The sequence below is a fragment of the Sapajus apella genome, unplaced genomic scaffold (assembly GCF_009761245.1).
Source record: "Sapajus apella isolate SASKATOON/1434 unplaced genomic scaffold, GSC_monkey_1.0 scaffold46, whole genome shotgun sequence".
Classification (NCBI taxonomy): domain Eukaryota; kingdom Metazoa; phylum Chordata; class Mammalia; order Primates; family Cebidae; genus Sapajus; species Sapajus apella.
This window is the reverse complement of record NW_022436986.1, coordinates 19,062,136-19,085,152: the sequence shown is the minus strand read 5'-3', so window position 1 is coordinate 19,085,152 and position 23,017 is coordinate 19,062,136. Positions and strand designations below refer to the sequence as shown.

The 23,017-nt window shown below is 38.2% G+C and overlaps 1 protein-coding gene across 1 annotated transcript; it reads left to right on the top strand.

Moving 5' to 3' along the window:
* Positions 1–2,607: 2,607 nt before the first annotated feature.
* On the top strand, positions 2,608–6,351 carry LOC116524619 (zinc finger protein 37 homolog). Its single transcript, XM_032239898.1, has 2 exons — positions 2,608–2,731; positions 3,762–6,351. Exons 1-2 carry the CDS (start codon positions 2,608–2,610, stop codon positions 5,303–5,305), a joined length of 1,668 nt encoding a protein of 555 aa, XP_032095789.1. The 3' UTR covers positions 5,306–6,351.
* The last annotated feature ends 16,666 nt before the right edge of the window (positions 6,352–23,017 follow it).

Here is a 23,017-nt window from a genome sequence, read left to right as displayed (position 1 = left end):
GTATATATTTAGGATCGTTAGCTCTTCTTGTTGCATTGATCCTTTTACCATTATGTAATATCCTTCTTTGTCTCTTTTGATCTTGTTGATTTAAAGTCTATTTTATCAGAGATGAGAATTGCAACTCCTGCTTTTTTTTTGCCCTCCATTTGCTTGGTAAATCTTCCTCCATCCCTTTATTTTCAGCCTTTGTGTATTCTTGCATGTGAGATGGGTTTTCTGGATACAGCACACTGATGGGTTTTGGCTTTTTATCCCATCTGCCAGTCTGTGTCTTTTGACTGTGGCATTTAGCCAATTTACATTTAGGGTTAATATTTTTATGTGTGAATTTGATACTACCACTTTGATACTAGCTGGCTGTTTTGCCCATTAGTTGATGCAGTTTCTTCATTGTGTTGATACTCTTTACAGTTCGGTATGTTTTTGGAGTGGCTGGTACTGGTTGTTCCTTTCTATGTTTAGTGCCTCTTTCAGGAGCTCTTATAAAGCAGGCATGATAGTGATGAAATCTCTGAGTACTTGCTTGTTGGCAAAGGATTTTATTTTTCCTTCACTTATGAAGCTTAGTTTGGCTGGATATGAAATTCTGGGTTGAAAGTTCTTTTCTTTAAGGTTATTGAATATTGGCCCCCACTCTCTTCTGGCTTGTAGGGTTTCTGCTGAGAGATCTGCCGTGAATCTGATGGGCTTCCCTTTGTGGGTAACCCAACCTTTCTCACTGGCTGCCCTTAGCATTTTTTCCTTAATTTCAACCCTGGTGAATCTGATGATTATGTGCCTTGGGGTTGCTCTTCTTGAGGGATATCTTTGTGGTGTTCTCTGTATTTCCTGGATTTGAATATTGGCCTGCCTTGCTAGGTTGGGGAAGTTTTGCTGGATGATATCCTGAAGAGTATTTTCCAGCTTGGATTCATTCTCTCCATCACATTCAGGTACACCTATCAAACGTAGATTAGGTCTTTTCACATAGTCCCACATTTCTTGGAGACTTTGTTCATTCCTTTTTACCCTTTTTTCTCTATTCTTGCCTTCTCGTTTTATTTCATTGAGTTGATCTTTGACCTCTGATATCCTTTCTTCTGCTTGGTCAATTTGGCTGTTGAAACTTGTGCATGCTTCATGAAGTTCTCATGTTGTGTTTTTCAGCTCCATCAATTCACTTATATTCCTCTCTAAGTTGTCCATTCTCGTTAGCATTTCATCAAATCTTTTTTCAAGGTTCTTAGTTTCTTTGCATTGGGTTAGAACATGTTTTTTTAGCTCACAGAAGTTTCTTATTACCCACCTTCTGAAGTCTGATTCTGTCATTTCATCACACTCCTCCATCCAGCCTTGTTCCCTTGATGGGGAGGAGTTGTAATCCCTTGTAGGAGGAGAGGTGTTCTGGTTTCAGGTGCTTTCATCCTTTTTGCGCTGATTTCTTCTCATCTTTGTGGATTTATTCACCTGTCATCTTTGAAGTTGTTGACTTTCAGATTGGGTCTCTGAGTGGACATCCAGTTTGTTGATGATGAAGTTATTTCCTTCTGTTTCTTAGTTTTCCTTCTAACAGCCTGGCCCCTCTGCTGTAGGTCTGCTGAGGTCCACTCCAGGCCCTGCTTGCCTGGGGATCACCTGCAGCAGCTGCAGAACAGTAAGGGTTGCTGCCAGTTTCTTCTTCTGCTATCTTTGTCGCAGAAGGATACCCGCCACATGTCATTCTGAGCTTTCCTTTATGAGGTGACTCTTTGGATATACAGGGGTCAGGGAGCTGCTTAAGGAGACAGTCTGTCCTTTATAGGAGCTCAAGTGCAGAGCTGTGATCTCCATTGTTCATTTAGAGCTTCTGGGCAGGTAGGTTTAAGTCTGCTGCAGCAGAACTCATAAACCTCCCCACCTTTTTTTCCCCAGGTGTTGTGTACACCTGGGTAGTTAGGGCTTTATTTATGAATTTCCATTGTGCTGCTGCCTTTTTATCAGGGCCGCCCTGTCCAGCAAGGAGGCAGCCTAGTCACTGTCTGCCTGCAGAGGCTTTGCTGAGCAGCTGTGGGCTCTGCCCAGCTGCTGTGTGAACTTCCCTGCAGTCCTGTTTATACGGGTGTAGTTAGAACTGCCTCAGCAAAGCTGGCCCACCTCTGTAATGGCAGACTCTCTCTGTAGTGGTGGGTTGCCTCGGCAACAGCAGGCTGCCTCAGCAATGGCAGACTACCTCTGTAGTGCTGGAGTGCCTCGGTAATGGCTGACGTCCCTCCCCCACAAAGCTGGACCTTCCCGGGTACAGCTGTGCTTGCTGTGAAACTCTCAACACAGAACATTTCCAATTGCTGTTTTTTCGTGGGGGTGGGATCAGCGGAGCCTGATCACCTGGCTCCCTGCCTCAGAGCCTTTTTTTTTTTAGTTGAAGGGTTGACTGTCTCCCAGGTGTCCCAGTCACCTGTTGAAAAGGTGCTGGGATCGGTGTGATTTCCCATGCAGCGACCCACGGAGTCAGCTGAAACAGCAATGCTGAGATTCGCAGCATTTTTTTTGCCCAGGAATCTCCTGGCCTGGCTCCCTGTTTCAGTCCCCTTTTTAATCAGATGAATGGGCGACTCTGCCTTCCAGGAGCTCCAATCGCCAGCTAAAATGGTGCCTGGGCCTATGTATTTTGTACAGAGAACTGCTGCCCTGGGGTGCCAGTCAAGCTGCCACACCGGACAAACCAGCCGCGCTGGCGACCTGTGGGGCTCCTCCACTTGGGAATCTCCTGGTCTGTGGGAAATCAAAATCCATCTGGAAATGTGGCATCCACTCACCCTCTGCATTTTCACTGGGAGCTGCAATCCTGAGCTGCTCCTAATCGGCCATTTTGGTCCTATCTCCACCTTTTTTTTTTTTTTTTTTTTTTGAGACCTCTTCAGTACTTCTTGGTGGACTCACTTTATTTTTCTTTTCTGGCTCTTTTGGATATAATAACAAAAGTGTACTTTAGATAGCTTAAGTAAATACAGGGATTTGTGATAAGGACATGGGTTTATCTCTTATAAGCTAAGGGCAAGATAGTTCAGCCAGTCCTCACCAGGGACTAGAACTAGGACTAGGAAGGAACTAGAAGCCATTGGGAGTTGAAATTTTGCAAATGACCTCTTTAAGACACAGTTCTTGTGTCTCTGCTTCTCTGTGTGTGGATGTTTCATTCTTTGACCTGATGAGCTTTCTGTTTACATAGAGAAAATATGGCTTTACTAGTACCTGCTTTATATAATTTCTAAACTTAAGCACCAAGTGGAGACTAACTGAAGTCAAATTTGTTAGAAGAAAGAATCTTGTTGGACATCTTGGTTTGAGACAGATTTGTCTCCAACTGTGCCCATGGAGAATTGGGGTAATATAGCACAGGTTGCAGGAGCAATATACTATGGCCAGCTTGGGAGTTATCAGAACTGGGCAGCTAGGACTGATGAGAAACCTCAAAAAGTGTCAGCTGCAATTATAAGCTGTTTTAACTCCATCTATTCCCTGTTCACTTCTCCTTGTGTTTATTTCATCTTCTATCCCAGGTTCACACTCATATTTTTAAACAGCAAAACCATTTTAAAATCACTGTTGTCACTTTCCCTTCCTCTTTTTACTAAAACATTTTCTCCCTCAAGTCCATTCACCCTAGTTGTTTCCTTCACAATGGGATACCAGGCTTGAATAAAAATTTAACCCTACAACAGGTCATTTCTTTATAAGTTTTATTCCAAAATATAAGAGTACAAAGATTCACAAGAATATCTCACTTAATTCTATTTTAGAAGTCCAGCAAGATGATGATCAGCTTGAAAATAACCAGAAATCTCAAAACAAATTCCTCAGGGAAGTTGTGGTCAAGAAGAAAACTCAGGCTGAGAAGAATGCCGGTGACTGTGGTTCACTGGGGAAAAGAAATAATTTGCATACAAAACATGTTCCTTCAAAGAAAAGGCTTCTTAAATTTGAGTCACATGGAAAAGTTTTGAAACAGAATTTAGATTTACCTGATAACTCAAGAAATCGTGTAAAAAGGAAATCTGATGCAGCTAAAGAACACAAGAAGACATTCAACCATAGCTTATGTGATACAAGGAAAGGCAAAAAGCAAGCTGGAAAGAAACATGAGAAATTATCCAGCCATAGCTCATCTGATAAGTGTAACAAAACTGGCAAAAAACATGAGAAATTATGCTGTGATAGCTCATCCCATACTAAACAGGATAAAATTCAAACTGGAGAGCAACATGAGAAATCATCCAGCCTTAGCTCATCTACTAAGCATGAAAAACCTCAAGCCTGTGTGAAACCCTATGAATGTAATCAGTGTGGTAAGGTTCTTAGCCATAAACAAGGACTCATTGACCATCAGAGAATTCATACTGGGGAGAAACCATATGAATGTAATGAATGTGGGATAGCCTTTAGCCAAAAATCACATCTTGTCGTACATCAGAGAACTCACACTGGAGAAAAACCATATGAATGTATTCAGTGTGGCAAAGCCCATGGTCATAAACATGCACTCACTGACCATCTAAGAATTCATACTGGAGAAAAGCCTTATGAATGTGCTGAATGTGGGAAAACCTTCAGACACAGCTCAAACCTTATTCAACATGTGAGATCTCACACAGGTGAGAAGCCATATGAATGTAAGGAATGTGGGAAGTCCTTTAGGTATAACTCATCTCTTACTGAACATGTGAGAACACATACAGGTGAAATACCTTACGAATGCAATGAATGTGGAAAAGCCTTTAAGTATAGCTCATCCCTTACTAAACACATGAGAATTCATACTGGTGAGAAACCCTTTGAATGTAATGAATGTGGGAAAGCTTTCAGCAAGAAGTCACATCTCATTATACATCAAAGAACACATACTAAGGAGAAACCTTATAAATGTAATGAGTGTGGAAAAGCCTTTGGACATAGCTCATCTCTTACTTACCATATGAGAACTCATACAGGTGAAAGTCCCTTTGAATGTAATCAATGTGGGAAAGCATTTAAACAAATTGAAGGCCTTACTCAACATCAGAGAATTCACACTGGAGAGAAGCCCTATGAGTGTAACGAATGTGGGAAAACCTTTTGCCAAAAGTCTCACCTTATTGTACATCAGAGAACTCATACTGGGGAGAAACCTTATGAATGTAATGAATGTGAAAAGGCCTTCAGTGCAAAGTCACAACTTGTTATACATCAGCGATCCCACACTGGAGAGAAACCCTATGAATGTAATGAATGTGGGAAAGCTTTCAAACAAAATGCATCCCTAACCAAACATGTGAAAACTCATTCAGAAAAGAAATCCCATGAGTGAAGATAATGTGGGAAATTTGTTAACTAAATTGAAGGTTTTGTTGAACCTTGGAAACATGCTGAATTTAAAGAGTGTTAGAAAGCCTGTAGCAAAATGTCACACCGTGTTATACATGACAAAATGTGAAAATGGATTTTCATATAGAATCTGGATGGAAACAAGGGTTTAAACTTGATACAAAACCTTTTATGAAAACTATTGCTTTAACAACACTCAATTATTATAAATGATCTACATGTTCAGATAGAAATTGAAAGCTTTAAAAATTGTGAATAATTTGAATATTCAAAGCAAAGGAGGAACAAGTTATATATGCTGATAATTCCTGTGTTCTTCTTTTGTACTTAAGCACCATATACTAGAGTTGAATTTGCATATCTGTTTATCACCTTATGTAAATGAATGTGGCCATTTGTATAAGCCCCTTTGGCATTTTTACCCACCTCTTTCTTAATGTCTGCGTTGGCTTCTGCATCAGCAGAAATCTTTTAAAAGGGTTGTTATTTATGTAAAAATGTTAACAGGAAAATGAGAGAAAATAAATCAGCTGAGGATACAAATGTGCTGGTTGGGAGTGATATTCAAGATATATTGTGAAGTGTGAAAAAGCAGGTTGCTGAACCATGTATATAGTATGTTCCCCTTTGTGTACAAAAGGGTGTGTTTGTTTAACCTCTGTCTCTTATTTCTGTATGGTATGTATCTTTGTATGCATATATACATGTATTTGTATGTCAATAGACTTTGAAAAAATATAGAATAAACTTCATGGTGGTTGCCATTGGGCACAGGAGTATAGGATTGTGGTCTGGGATAGGAGCAAAACTTCCTTGTATATTTGAATTTTTCAAATCATGCACATGTATTATTTTTATAATTAAAGTATTTTAATATGCATAGATCAACATTATTTAAAGTTGTCACTGAGCCCCTCCACAATGTTAAACAAAGTTAAAATCTTTTTATGCTTATTCATGAATGATGATGAATCTAAAGTATGTAGTATTAAACTTGATGTTGAATTCATAAAGACTTTTTCTATCAAACACCAGTTCTTTCATTAACATAATGAATTATAACAGCACTGTATTTCTCCATTTGCCATTTTTTCAGACTGATGATAAACTGTGATTGCACATGAATGAAAGTAATTTTCTGAATAATTACCCAGTTTTATCTCATATTCAAAGCACTAACACACAAACACCTCAATCAGGGAATTCAAATGTAACAAATGTCACCCCTCCCTGTTCTCACCTAATATTGGGTATTATTTAATGGATCACTGTATTCTTTCTGAGTGAACCCAGAGTTGATCTCAGAATCATCATGCAGCATGCATTCCAGAAGGTAATATGCATCAACTTGGACTGTCATAGGAGAACTATTTGCCATTGCACTCCTGGATTTTTTTTTTTTTACTCTTGAGCCTTGATTAAAAATAGTTTTGGCTGGGCATGGTGGCTCATGCCTGTGAAATCCCAGCACTTTGGGAGTCCAAGGTGGGTGGATCACTTGAGGCCAGACTAGCCAACACAGTGAAACCCTGTGTCTACTAAAAATACAAAAAAATTAGCTGGGTATTCTGGTGCACATCTGTAATCCCAGCTACTCAGGAGGCTGAGGCATGAGAATCACTTGAACCCAGGAGGTGGAAGTTGCAGTGCACTCCAGCCTAGGTGACAGAGTGAGACTCTGTCTCAAAGAAAAGAAGCATAACAAAACCCCACATACAAAAAAACCCCACAAAACTACTGAACTATTTAAAAATTTAAGTTGTTACACTAAAAGCAGAGACATAAGTACAGAAATGGCTTTTCAAAAACATTGTACCATTATTTTAATACAATACTCATTTACATAATTAATATAAAATATTGTAATGTGGCATGTTATCTTTACTGCATGATCACTACATTATATCATTTATTCCTCAGAACTAACATACGAGCAGTAAGTAATCAGGACTTGTCTAGTTATTTCAATTCTGTTGAGTAAATATTTCACCTAGACAGTAGTTTAGCATAATAATTGGCCCTAAACAAATATGTGCTTAAATGCCATCTTGGCAAATAGTTATTATTTAAGTTCCTTCCTGACCTCATTTGAGAGAATTATAATGTGTTAATATGTTGAGAATGGAATATGTGTTCATGTGAGTGCATGTGCACACATGCATACACATGCATGGGTTGAAAGCTGGACAAATGAATGTATCCCCTCATTTCCAAGTAATTTATCTCATGGGAAGAGAATGCAATATTAAAGCCATTTCTATCAGTAATTTCTAAACAAGTAGAAATCTAGCCCTATGCACAGAATGAGTCATCACTGTCTAGAGCTGTACAAAGCCTGCACTTTTTAGAAGGATGAAACAGTTGCAGGTTATGGCTATGTTCAATTTCCACATTACTTGGGGAACCCATTGTATTGCCACACCCGAGACAGTGGGGAATATAGATCTGCCTGAATGGTATAAATGAATGCTGAAAGCCATTTTGTGCAGTAATAAAATGAATTAAAAATTAGCATTGATGAATGAGGAAAGGATGTCTAAATATAATTGGAGGTAAGTAGTATAAGAAAATAGACACACAGAGATAAGTCTGAATCAATGATACATAAACTTCGGTGTGCATAGAAATTGCCTGAATGATTTGTTAAAATACAGACTTTAGAAATGCAAATTCTTGGGCCTCATCACAGAAGTATGGGATCAGAAACCCTGTGGGTGGGGCTTGAGGATTAGCATTTTAATAAGTTTCCAGAGGATGCCTGTGCTGCTGGTCTGGGGACCACCCTTTGAGAACCACTGATCTAAATCATTGTGTAAGTAAATTTAAAAAAATTACTTTTAAACTGTTTTTGAGATCCTCTTTAAGAAAATGAAGGAGTATAAGAGTAAATTCTTATTAACAGTTTTGAAACATTTATTTATTCAAGTAATATGATCATCTAAGTGCCTGAGATACAGCAGTCTACAAAACAGAAAGAAAGCAAACAAACAAAACAAAACCCTCTTCTCATAGACCTTAATTCTAGAGGAGGATGTAGGCAATAAACAAATAACGGAAATATAAATTAAACAGAACATTGGATGGCAAAAAAGCAAACCAAGTAAGGGGATGGAAGTGTTGGGGAATACAATTTTAAATATGGCGATAGGAAGCGGGCAGTAAGCTTACTTAGATGGTGACAAAAGCAAAGAACCAGAGAGGGTAAGAGAGCAACCCATATATATATATTTGATGGAAGAGCATCCCAGGCATATCTTTTAGAATATAAGATTGTGGGGAAAGAAAGATGCTAAACTCCTCCGACATAAAGAAGAGGAGAAAAGTGGAAACATTTTTCTTAAATCAAGATTTTAAAAAATAATTACGTTGTGAGAGAAGTAGAAAACTATCATATGCTGCTTTTGGTAGGTGTATAAGTTTGTACAAACTACTAAATGTAAATCTGACAGTATATATCAAAGTCTTATGATGCTTGGCAGTCCATCAAGGAATCTATTCTATGTTACACACTCAGGGTGTACTATAATATTTATTGCAGAACAGAGAGAAATTAGATATATATTGCTAGTTAATTGATTAAATAAATTATACCTTCAAAAATTGAGTAATATGACATTAAACACCACAAATTTCAAACTATATTTAAGAAGATACGAATGATTCTATGTTATTACTTTTACTCTCAGGAATGTGTTTGTTTGACTGATGCATCTCCATGTATCAAGTGAGTAATCTAATATTGAAGAAAATCAAAGTTTTCCACAAAGTCCCCCTTCTAGCAGAATGTGCTCACATCTTTTTACCAGAAATGACCACATTTAGTTTCAAAAGAGGCTTGAGGAAATTGAATCTCTCTCTCTCTCTCTCTCCCTCTCTCTCTGTCTCTCTCTCTCTCTCCTTCCTTTCTTTCTCTTTCCTTTTTTCTTTTCTTTTCTTTTTTTTTTTTACAAGGTCTTTGTCACCCAGAAAGGAGTATGCAGAGGTGGATTCAATCTTGGCTCACTGCAATCTCCACCTCCCGGGCTGAAGTGATCCTCCCACCTTACCCTTCAAATATCTGGGACTACAGGTGCATACCACCAAGCTAATTTTATTATTATTATTATTATTTTTTTTGAAGAGACAGGATTTTGACATTTACCCAGGCTGGTCTCAACCTCCTGGGCTCAAGAGATCTGCCCACCTTGGCCTCCCAAAGTGCTGTGATTAAAGATGCGAGCTACCATACCTGGCCAGATCTTTAACTTGTTAACTTTTATAGTAGAGGAAGGAAAGAGACAAGGGTGTGGTGGCTCACACCTATAATCCCAGCACTTTGGAAGGCTGAGGTGGGCAGATTGCCTGAGCTCAGGAGTTAACGCCCAGCCTGGGCAACACAGTGAAACCCTGTCTCTACAAAAAAAAAATACATATATATATATATATATACAAAAAATTAGCCAGGTGTGGTGGCATGCGCCTGTAGTCCCAGCTACTCAGGACACTGAGGCAAGATGATTGCTTGAAACTGGGAGGCAGAGGTTGCAGTAAGTTGAGATAGTGCCACTGTACTCCAACCTGGGTGACAACCAACCTATAGCATCTGAAATAATTACTAAATAAAAACCAGGTTACAAAACTATATGCACATTAGGATTTTAATTTAAATATAGATATTGTATATATACACAAATACATATATTGAACAATGCATATTATCATTATGTGGACAGTGGTTCTTCCAGGATCATGGGTTTTAAGAATAAGTTTTATGTTTTTCTAAATTATTTGTATGTTTTCATGAATCAATTTTTTAAAAAATAATAACATATCTGATATGGCCAAGTAGATTCCTACTGGGCCTGGCCCTCCCACAGATAATTATAAACTCTGGACAAAACACACACACACACAGAGTGATCCAGTGGTACAGAAGAATGAACAAAAGCAGGCCTATTATGTGAAAGAGTTGAATCTTGGAAGAAAGAAATGGCAAAGAGTTAGGTCACATTTTTTATGGCTGTTTGCCTGAAGATAGACTGAATTTAGTATAACAAAGGGAGATTATTTGATAGAAAAATCTTTTTGACATGAAAAACCATAGGAAAAAGTTCAGGGCAACCACAGTCACTGGAAATTGAGGGAAGAGTCTCAGAAAAGAGGAACTCAAAAGAGTGGACCACCCAAATTCTGTGCACAAACTACCCAAGTCTCTGTATGACGCCTGAACTATGCATGCATAGTTTACACTAAGGACAAAAGAATTGAGTTTTCATTTGTGCTGCTGGCCTAGAGATAGCATTCGAAGTTTGAGTTCAATTAAGTTCATTATTTAATAAAACAAAAACATTAGCACTCTGCAGAGGAGCATAACAGAGTCCAAAATCTCCACATCTTAACCATTCATGCTATGTAGAATACAATTTTTAAAAAATTACTTGATATTCAAAGAATTAAGAACATGTGAAACCCCATTTCAAGAAAACAGGCAATCAACCTAGGTGATGGAATGAGCATATGAGAATATTAAGGTAGATATTTTAACTATGCTTAATGAATTAGAAAATATTCTCACAAATAATGTAGATTTTTCAAAGCTCCACAAAACAAATAGAAACTACAAAGAAATACAAATGAAAATTCTAGAACTGTAAATCCACTGTCTGAAATCAAAAGTTCACCAAATAATTTTGCCTGCAGAATAGAAATGACAGGGGAGTCACTTATCTTGAAATAGATCAGTAGAAATTACCCAAACAAGTGAGGGGAAAATGACTGAGCAGAAATGGACAGAACCTCAGTGACCTTTGGTACAATAACAGAATGGGTTACATAAGTGTAGTTGAAATGAAAGAATAGGACTCACAAAACCACGAGCTAAACAAACTTCTCTTTATACGAAGTTCTTTTCTTTCTATATGCTTAGTCTCAGACATTCTTTAACAGCAACACAAAAAGTAGTAAGACAAACTCCATCTCAACACTTGCCTCCAGGGAACACAAACACACTTATTATGGTTATTTTCAAGCTGGTCATCATCTTGCTGGACTTCTAAAATAGAATTAAGTGAGATATTCTTGTGAATCTTTGTACTCTTATATTTTGGAATAAAACTTATAAAGAAATGACCTGTTGTAGGGTTAAATTTTTATTCAAGCCTGGTATCCCAATGTGAAGGAAACAACTAGGGCGAATGGACTTGAGGGAGAAAATGTTTTAGTAAAAAAGAGGGGAAAGTGACAACAGTGATTTTAAAATGGTTTGGCTGTTTAAAAATATGAGTGTGAACCTGGGATAGAAGATGAAATAAACACAAGGAGAAGTGAACAGGGAATAGATGGAGTTAAAACAGCTTATAATTGCAGCTGACACTTTTTGAGGTTTCTCATCAGTCCTAGCTGCCCAGTTCTGATAACTCCCAAGCTGGCCATAGTATATTGCTCCTGCAACCTGTGCTATATTACCCCAATTCTCCATGGGCACAGTTGGAGACAAATCTGTCTCAAACCAAGATGTCCAACAAGATTCTTTCTTCTAACAAATTTGACTTCAGTTAGTCTCCACTTGGTGCTTAAGTTTAGAAATTATATAAAGCAGGTACTAGTAAAGCCATATTTTCTCTATGTAAACAGAAAGCTCATCAGGTCAAAGAATGAAACATCCACACACAGAGAAGCAGAGACACAAGAACTGTGTCTTAAAGAGGTCATTTGCAAAATTTCAACTCCCAATGGCTTCTAGTTCCTTCCTAGTCCTAGTTCTAGTCCCTGGTGAGGACTGGCTGAACTATCTTGCCCTTAGCTTATAAGAGATAAACCCATGCCCTTATCACAAATCCCTGTATTTACTTAAGCTATCTAAAGTACACTTTTGTTATTATATCCAAAAGAGCCAGAAAAGAAAAATAAAGTGAGTCCACCAAGAAGTACTAAAGAGCCGACAGGTAGCTGAGAGAATAAATAGGAAAGGTTATCCCCTTTCTACTACTCATGGTGAATTTTTCTTTTAGTGCTTTAGATCTTTTCCTGCTAACATCTTTTCTTTTCCACTGCTACCACTGAAATAATCACCAAAAGGGATCATTACATGATGGAAGGCATCATAAGACAGAAGGGCAAACAGAAAGAGACAGACAAACAAAATCAAAACAAAGGCAAACAGAATCCCAATGGCATTTTTTTACAGAAAAGAATCCTAAAATTCATTTGGAATCACAAAAGTCTCAAATAACCAAAGAAAATTTGATCCAGACTAAGAAGACTGACACTAATTTCTAACTAACATTTTCTAATTTTAAAATATATTACAAATATATTACAAAGCTACATTAATCAAAACAGTATATGACTAGCATAAAAACAGACATCTAGACTAATGGAACAGAATAGAGAGCTCAGAAATAAACCCACAATGAAGAAAAGATAGTCTCTTCAATAAATAGTGTTGGAAAAATTGGATAGCCACATGAATGAAACTGAACCCATATGTTACACTACATGCAAACATAAACTCAAAATGGATTAAAGACAAACATAAAACTTGAAGCAATAAAACTCTTAGAAGAAAACATAGAGGAAAATATTCTAGACATTGTGCTGGCCAATGATTTATTGGATATGACACCAAAGTGGGATTACACTGAGTGGGATTACATCAAACTAAAAACCCCCTGCACAGCAAGGAACAACAAAATTAAAAGGCAAGCAACAGAATTGGAGAAAATATTTTCAGACCATATATCAGATAAGAGGTTAATATCCAGAAAGTTAATATTTGCCTGACAATGAAATTCCTACACATCAATGGCAAAAAACAAATAACCCAATTAAAATTGGGTGAAGTAACTGCATAGGCATTTTCCAAAAGAAGACATACAAATGGCCAACAGGTATATGAACAGTTGCTCAGCATCACTAGTAATCAGGGAAATGCAAATCAAAACCACAATGACATATCACCATACTTCTGTTAAAATAGCTATTATAAAAATAAATACATCACAGATGATATAGAGAAACAAAAACCCTTGTGTACTATTAGTAGGAATGTAAATTGGTCCAGCCACTATGGAAATCAATATAAATGTTCCTCTAAATATAGAATTACTTTTGATCCAGCAATCTCACTTTTGGGTATATATCCAAAGGAATGGAAATCTGGATCTCAAAGAGATATCTGCACTTCCATGTTTATTGCAGCAGTATTCACAAAAGCCAAGAAATGGAAACAACTTAAATATCTACTGGTGGACAAGTGGATAAAGAAAATGTCGTATATACATATAACAGAATATTATTCAGCCTTATTAATGAAATCCTGTCATTTATGACACCATGGATGAAACTGGAGGATATTATGCTAACTGAAATAAGTTAGGCACAGAAAGACAAATATTGGATGATCTCACATGTGGAATCGAAAATAGGGAAATACATAGAAGCAGAAAGTAAAATGGTAGAGGGGCTGGGTGTAGGAGAAATGGGCAGGTTTTGGTCAAAGAATACAAAGTTTCAGTATTTATATATGCAAAATAAATAAGATCTGGAAGTCTGTTGTACCATAAAGAGCCTGTGATCGACAATAGTGTATTGTGTACTTAAAAATTTGCAAAGAGGGTAGATCTTACATTAAGTGTTCTTACCACAAAAGCCGGGGAAAGACTAAATGGCTGGAAACTTTTGGAGGTGATAGGTGAATGTATGGGATTGCTGGCATGATGGCTTTATGTTTCCACAGGGATATACTTATCTTCAAATACATCAAGTTGTATATATTAACTATGTACAATTTTTGTATATCAATCTTAGCTCAATGTAGGGTCATAGCACTACAGGGTCATGGGGTGTCCCTTATGCTGTGCTGGGGCACTGGATCCGAGAAGTAGAAACGAGACACAGAGGACTGGAAAAGAAAAGACAGCTGGGCTGGGGTGGTGACGCCACTAACAAGTGGAGACAGGTGAGGCCCCAAACATCCAAACGCCTCTGAATTTATTAGGTATAGGTCAGGGGGAAGGATAGTGAGTGAGGTCATCTTTAAGGACAGTGCTAGGGTCGAGACATTCACGTGAGTGATAAGCAAGGGGTCCAACCCCCATTAGGTCACCTAGGCTAGGAGGTGGGCAGTATGCAGCAAGGGGTCCACCCCCTGTTAGGTCACTGAAGCAAGGAGATAGGCCGTGCACAGTGAAGAGGGTGTAGGGTACAATGTCTCTATCTAGGGGCAGGCTACTTTTTTTTTTTTTTTTTTGTTTTTGTTTTGAGACGGAGTTTCACTCTTGTTAGCCAGGCTGGAGTGCAATGGTGCAATCTCGGCTCACCGCAACCTCCGTGTCCTGGGTTCAGGCAATTCTCCTGCCTCAGCCTCCCGAGTAGCTGGGATTACAGGCATGCGCCACCATGCCCAGCTGATTTTTTTTTTGTATTTTTAGTAGAGACGCGGTTTCACCATGTTGACCAGGATGGTCTCGATCTCTTGACCTTGTGGTCCACCCGCCTCGGCCTCCCAAAGTACTGGGATTACAGGCGTGAGCCACCGCGCCCGGCTGGGGCAGGCTACTTCTAAGAAATTCTATAGGAGGATGCTTTGGGCAGCAACAGAGCTGACAAGGTCCACAGCCACAGCTCTGGCAGCTTCCAGTGATTTCTATAGGAGGATGATCTGAATCAACACAGTAGCTAGAGAGCTGACAAGTTATACAGTCACCCAGGCGTGATTATACCAGAGGACTTTTAAGCCCTAGGAGGCTCGCCTGTCTGAGGGCAGCCTTCCACAAGAACTGGATGCAAGGTACTACAACTCCTGTTTCAGGAGGAGAGGCTCTTGTTCCAAGTCTGCCATACAGCAGGTATCTTTACAATACTGAACACTGCCGCCTGGGCCATATTCTTGTCCTGATATAACTGTTTTTCCCTTAAACCATGCTCTGCACTGCTCTAGACAGTCTTCCGACTATAAGCAAGAGATGCTTATATATGTATAGCTGTTTATCCCTTAATTCGTGCTCTGTACTGTGTATGCTCTAGGCACTCCTTCGATCTTCAGACGTCGTATACATTCTTGAGCCTGTTGGGCAAATTTGTACAAGTAAAATATACACGTGTCTGTAATGCAGCTCTGCTGTATTTTTTCTTTCCTGAAATATCACCTCTGTCCAGACGGAAGGAAGATTTTCTTTCTTTCACTCACTCAATGAATAAATATTCATTGAGGGCCTACGTTTTGCCAGGTAATGTTCTAAGCATTGGGATATAGCAGTGAATAATACAAAGTCCCTGCCTATGTGGAGCTGAGTCTTGGATGGGCACACAGACAATGATGTAAATACGGATGTTCCTCAAATTACCATGGGGTTACATTCCAGTAATATTAAATATTAATTCAAAATGCACTAATTCACCTAACCTACTGAACATCATTCATAGTGATGAATAGAGGAAACTGTACCAGAGTAATGGGGCTAGGAAAGGCATAGGACAGCTGTTATTCAATATAGAGGAGTGAGAGAAGGCTTCACTGGCAGATGACATTGAATAGAGGCTTACAGAAAATGAGAATGTGAGCCTTGTAGATATTTGAGGAGGGGAGGGGGTTAAGTTCCTCAGCAGAAGCAACAGCAGAGGCAAAGGCCTCAAGGTGCAGATGTGCTTAACCTGTGTGGGCGCATCAGGAATGCCATGTGGCCAGAGAGGGATGAGTGAGAGCAGCACAGTAGGAGTTGAGATGAGAGAGGTAAGGTGTGCAGACCACACAGCACACAGGGCTTTTATGCCACAGCCAGTTTGGCTTTTATGCTGAATGAGAAGAGAAAACATAGGAGGTGATTGTGGTTGGTGTTAGTGTTTATTCAGCTCTATTGAGATTTACATATAACTTACCAATTTTCATAGGAGGATTTTGAATGGAGAAGTGATTTAACTTGACTTATTTTAAAGAAAACTTTTTTTTTTTTTTTTTGAGATGGAGTCTCATTCTGTCACCAGGCTAGAGTAGAGTGATCTCAGCTCACTGCAACCTCCCCCTTCCAGGTTCAACGGATTCTCTTGCCTCAGCCTCCCAAGTAGCTGGGACTACAGGCACGCGCCACCACACCCGACTAATTTTTGTATTTTTAGTAGAGGCAGGGTTTCACCATGTTGAACAGGCTGGTTGCAATCTCTTGACCTTGTGATCTGCCCACCTCAGCCTCCCAAAGTGCTGGGATTACAGGTGTAAGCCACTGTGCCCGGCCTTAAAGGAACCGTTTTTGGATGCTCTGTTAAGAATAGACTCTAGGGTACCAAGGTCAGACATGATTACTGGCCAGGAAGCTAAAGCAATAATCCAGGTGAAAGATGGATTTTCTGTTTCCTTCACTGTCTGATTTTTTAAGTCAATCGACACTTCATCCACCCCAAATTTCCAATTCCTCCCGCCATCTCCACTCTTATGCTCCTATTTTACTGAGAAAAGAAAACTAGAAAAGAATTTCCAAATACTCTCACCACCACATCCCCTAACCTTCCAGGAAGTATTCCCATTATACTCCATAGTAACAGGAGGGACGACAGGCTCCTCTTGTTACTATGGAGAAATGGCTTAGACTCTCATTTATGGCCAACTCCTCTACTAGTGCCATAGATCCCACTTTCTCTCACTTACCTGGGACAGTGCCTGGGACAATCATTGGGCAAAATTCCTGATAGTTTTGTCATTTATATATATTTTGCTTATTTAGATATATAGACATAATTTTCCAGAAACATAGAAAAATTCAAATAAAAAGCTGGGTTTTTAAATAATAAATAATCTAATATCCATCAACACTAATTTGCTCTGAGAAAAACCTGCAAATACATAATGCATCTATAATTCTTGAGTTAAAAGGCACTTCTGTTAAAAGAGTTCAACTGTAACTCCATTGGATCAAAATAAATCCATAGAATTTCCTTTCTTTTCATAAATATTCCTTCCTGTTACCCTATGCACCACCCCCTCCCAAACCATTGTCTCATTTTCATTTTATTACTTAGAATGTTAAGGAAGGGCATCTTAGCTAGTTCTCAAAGCCCTGGTATCTGTGTTTTCAATGTGAATTTAGGCCATTCTTATGTATCTTGATTCCACTTCAATTTTGTCCATTTTCTTGTGTCATTAGTGAATTAAAGAAAATGTGCTTGTAGGCAGTAATTTGCATGTGTAGCCATGAGGCTTCCCACTTAAAATGTTTACACTTAAAATGATTAAAAATTAATACATTCTTATGATAATCATTAAAATTTTAATTTATGAAGAATTTATGTCTTTAGAAAGACTTAGGGTGATTTGAATGGTTCATTGCCCTTTTAAGAAAATCTCTGTACAAAATTCTGACCCAATGATGCAGAAAAAGTATTTCCTCTATGAGTTTGACTAATAATTTGAAATTTTTCTCCTTTTCATTCTTTACATTTTCTTTTCAGAAATAGTGTTTGGACCATTTTTAAATGGAGAGAAATAATACTGAACTTGAGAATAGGAGAGAGGGTGTAGTCCTAGCTCTGCCAGTGGCTAACTGGGTGACCTTAGGCAAGTCAGTTTATTACCGTTGGCTTGAAATATGTCCTGGGCAAACTAAAGAACTTTGCCTTAATGTTTCCTGAACCTCTTTCTAACTCAAATGCACTAACATTGTGACATCATTTGTGAGGTTTAGAGAGCAAGAACCTCTAGCATCTGGTAGTTGTTTTTATTTTCTGTCTTTACTGTTCTAACAACATCAGAGTCAGCCTTGAAAGAGCAAAGGAACTCACAGTTGGATGGCCTGTGGAATGTGGCAAAGATTAGGATACTCACAGCTAATTTTCCCTGGCAGAATGCAGGCATCATTATGAGTTGAGAACATGGTAACCACAGGGGTTTTTAATAACAGCTGTCAGGTCACCGGTATACTAGGAAGTTGTTAAGACAGGGTCTACAGTCATATTTTGGGGAGTTAGTCATGAGTTCTATCTGGCTACTGTGACCCAGGAACCTCACAGATTCAGCAATACTAGCAGAAGTGTAGTTTAGAATTTGGACAGGCAGGCTGCTGGAACTAAACTGGATGAAAGAATAAATAGCTTTCAGAGCATTAATCATCAAACATTCATTAAAACATTTACCCTATCAGGGGTACCCTGCTAAGTACATGGAGTTTTTGTTTGTCTGTTTGTTTTATAATGATCATAGTCTTTGCTGAGGAAGATAAAATCTAGCCACAAGAAGCATTAACCTTACTTTGCAGTTAGAAGGTATTCAATAAATTTTGATTTGAAAAATATAATTAATAATGGCTTCGCTGTGGGTAGGTCTGGTGGAAGAGAGACAGATTAGATGGTATTTTGGGATCCCAAATCCTATCAAATTCTGAAGTTTATATGGCAATATTGTAAGGCAATCTGGACAGATTCATGGACTGTTGAGAGAGGAAACAAAGTAATGGCTTGAATCCTACTTCTTTAAGATAGCAGGTTTAACTAGAAGCATGTTACAGATATGTCACAAGGTGAACTCCAAAACTGAAGCTTAGCCCGGGAGGCCAAGTGAGGTTTTGGCTTTGTGCAGGAAAGAATTCAAGAGCAAGCCAACAGAATAATGTGAAAGCAAGTGTATTAAAAAGTGAAATATAAGGGTGGCTACTCCACAGGCAGAGCAGGGCCACCCCATAGGTATAGTAGCATGGGGAGCAGGTATAGTTAGCTGGCTATTTTGCGGCTATTTCATGATTATATGCTAAACAAGAGGTAGAGTACTCATGAGTTTTCTGGGAAGCGGGGATGCTCCCAGAACTGGGGGCTTCCCTGTCCAACCATGCAGGGTAACATTGGGCATTGCCATGGCAATTGTAAACTGTCATGGCTCTGGTGGGGGTGTGTTTTAGCGTGCTAATGTGTTACAATTAGCGTATAATGAGCAGGGAAGGTTGCTTTCATTACCATCTTGATTCTAGCCAGTTTAGGCTGGTTTCTTTCTTTTCTTTTTTTGGGTTAATTTTTCATGCTTGAGCTTTTAGAGAAATAGGCTGTTTCTGTACCATATGCCTCTTACTGGCAGGGTCTTGTTACCTGTTGTTTACTTTCTCCTGTCTCATCAGTGGTGTCATGTGACTCATTGTCTTATAAACTAGTCCTGCCGAATTCCTATTTCAGGTACAAAGACTACTGAATTGGGAATCAAGAGAAGTCTATTCATACATTCATTCAAGTAATGTTTGCTAGATGCATAGTGAATGCCAGGTTATGTGTGTGGCACTGAAGACAGAATAGCAACTGTCAGGACAGAAGAGGACTGTCCTGTTCTCAAGAAGCTTATAGTTTAGGAAGGCAGACAGACATCGGAAGTAGAACACTGATGTACAATTAATGTAATGATGTAATGAGAGAAAAAGTTCAAGGGGCTGTGAGTTCACGTTTGCAGGTAATATAACATTATTAACAATGTGTTCTACTCAAAGGTAATTTGTCATGAGCCTGGTGTGATTTTAATGTGACTTTCCAATAAATAAATAGAAATAATAAACTTTTTCCACTAAGAGTGAGAGCAGCCATTTCCCCAGTATTTAAACAGTACTGAATATTGCCTGTTTTTAACATTTTTGCCAATCTGATGAATGAAAATTGATATCTTAATTTGTATTTCTGTGATTAGAAGTGAGCTTGAAAATCTTTTTATATTTTGATCATTTGTATTTCTTTTGTGAATTTCCTGTTCATATTGTTTGCCTAGATTTGTATTGCATTAAACATTTTTCCTATTTGTAGAAACTCTACATAATACAGAAAATGGTCCTTTATGCTTTATTGGTTGCAAATATTTAGTCCCAATATGTCTTTTTAAAATTTTGTTGTTTGCCTTCTATGTTTGTATAGTCAAATCTGTAAGTTTTTTTCTATGTAGCCTCCAGATTCTATATTTTATTAAGGATTTCCCCATTGCAAGATTATAAAAATATTCTTCTGATAGTTTTCCTGGTTCTTTTATATTTCTAGTTTTTTTTTTTTTTTTTTTTTGAGACAGGGTTTCACTCCTTTTACCCAGGCTGGAGTGCAATGGCACGATCTCGGCTCACCGCAACCTCCTTCTCCTGGGTTCAGGCAATTCTCCTGCCTCAGCCTCCTGAGTAGCTGGGATTACAGGCACGCACCACCATGCCCAGCTAATTTTTTGTATTTTTAGTAGAGACGGGGTTTCACCATGTTGGCCAGGATGGTCTCGATCTCTTGACCTCGTGATCCACCCGCCTCGGCCTCCCAAAGTGCTGGGATTACAGGCTTGAGCCACCACGCCTGGCCTTATATTTCTAGTTTTATGTTTAAGTCTTTAATTCACTTATAATTATTTTTTATAAGGCAGTAGCTTTTTATTTTTTCCCTAAGTGGATAAGCCAGTTTTCCTAAGATTATTTATTAAATGTTTATCCTTCCTCAAACAATTTGAAATGCTACCTTTATCATATATTAAATCCCTACAAAATAATGGGCCTATTTCTAGACTCAGTTTCATTTTCTTATTCTTTCAGTCTGTCCCTGTGCCAGTACCACCCTGTTTTAAAATTAATATAGCTATAGAATATCTTTGGATCTCTAGTATAGGCAAGTGCCCCACCCTCAATCCTCATCTTTTTTCTTTTTGAAAAGTATGTCTTATATAGGTGTTTTAGTCAGTTTGGGCTACTGTAACAGAATACTATAGACTGGGTGACTTAAACAACAAACATTTTTTTCTCACAGTTCTGGAGTCTGGAAATCCAAAATCAGAGTGCCATCATGGTCAGGTTCTTGTTGAAGGCCCTCTTCCTGGTTTACAGATGGCCATCTTATTGTTTCCTCACATGGCAGAGAGAAAGATCATTTCTCTCATGTGTCCTCTTGTAAGGGCACTAATCCCATTGGTGAGGCAGCCATCCTCATAACCTAATTACCTCCCAGAGGCCTCACCTAATACCATCACCTTAGGGGCTAAAATTTCAACATATGAATTTTGGGGGAACACAAACGTTTAGTTGTTAGTGAATGTTTAGTCAGTTAAGTTGGTGTATACATTAGTCTATCACTGCCCTAGCAACATACCACACATTGAGTAACTTAAAACAACATAAATTTATTATCTCACAGTTCTGAGGCTAGAATTACAAAATCAAGCTGTCAGCAAGGGCATCCTACCTCTGAAACCTGTAGGGAAGTCATTCTTTGCCTCTTCCTAGCTTCAGGTGGTTTACTGGGAATCTTTGGTATCCCTTAGCTTTCAGCTGCATAACTCCATTCTCTGCCCTTTCATCACATGGCTTTCTCTTCTCTGTATGTCTGTGGGTCTTCCCATGACCATCTTCTTAAAAGGGCACCAGCCACATTGGATTAGGAACCTACCCTATTCTAGTGTGAACTCACCTTAACTAATTACATCTGCAGCGATCCTGTTTCCAAATAAGGTCACATATTGAGGTATTGAGGTTAGCTAATATCCTTGATTCCTTTTCTCTTTTAGAGTTAGAGTCTTGTCTTCTGATAAAATTATTTTTAAGAGATTCTTGAATTCCTTCTTGATAGCAACCCATTCTTAGTCCTTCCTGTGTTCAGACTTTCTACCATGTTTGATATTTTGTTTTAGCTTGTGTGATGTCACCAGATTATTTTCCATTCTAATCTCTTTCTAAATGCTTTTTTTGTTAACTTCACTTGCTCCCTAACATGAATGCATGTGCCTTTATGGTTTATTTTCTACTTGTTTATTTTCATCTCAAAAAATTAGTGCATTCTAACATCTTCAAATAGTCCTTCCATGTTATTAACTTTCTTACATAACTTTTTTCAACTTAAGTGTCTCATTTACATTCTATCTTCATATATTCCCCTGCTTAGAGTCTGTCTTCATTAGAATGTCATACTTCACTTTAAATCACTTTAACCTCAATATGGTGAAAGTAAAATCACCAAATTACCCTGAGTCGCCTCTCTTTGCTTCTTTTTCTATCATTAGTACCACTATTCTTACAGCCTCCTTGGCTAGAAACCATTGTATCTTTATGAATCTTGTTTCGCAAAAGTTTCCTGTAATCTATTTCGGCATTTTTTGTTCTTCTTTTTTCTGTCTTATCTACACTTATACTGAGTTCTTGCTAGTATTATCCCAATCCAGGCTTGTATCATTCATAATATGCTTTCTTGCTGAGTTTGACCATCTCTTACACATTTTAGATGAAATTAATAAGCTCTTTATCTAAAACATCACATCTAATATATATTTATCATATTAATGCACTGACAGAAAACTTCAGTTTTCCTGTCTCCTGCTAGATGACATTGAATTTCTCTGTTAGTGTGAGAATTTTTTATTATCTGATCCCATTTCACTTTTCTTGTTTTTTGCCTCTGCTTTCCAAAAACATACATACATTTGAATTAGCTTCATTGTCTTTTAGTCACAACATTTATTTTACTGAATATTTACCTTTGATTTTATTATGCACTTTGTCTTAATGCTACCATTTCTTTTATCACACCTATTGCAATATCATACAAAATAGATCTGGTCTTTATTTCTAATTCTTGTCGCAGAGCTTTGAAAGCCCTCCAAATTTCCTGAGTGATAGGAATGTCACTTGTTGTTCATAATTCACCTTTGTAAAAATCATACCTGAGTTTATGTTGATGAGGTGAAATAGGGTAGGGCCCCTAGATAGCCTCAATAATGTGTCTGATCACTAAAAAGACCAACCAA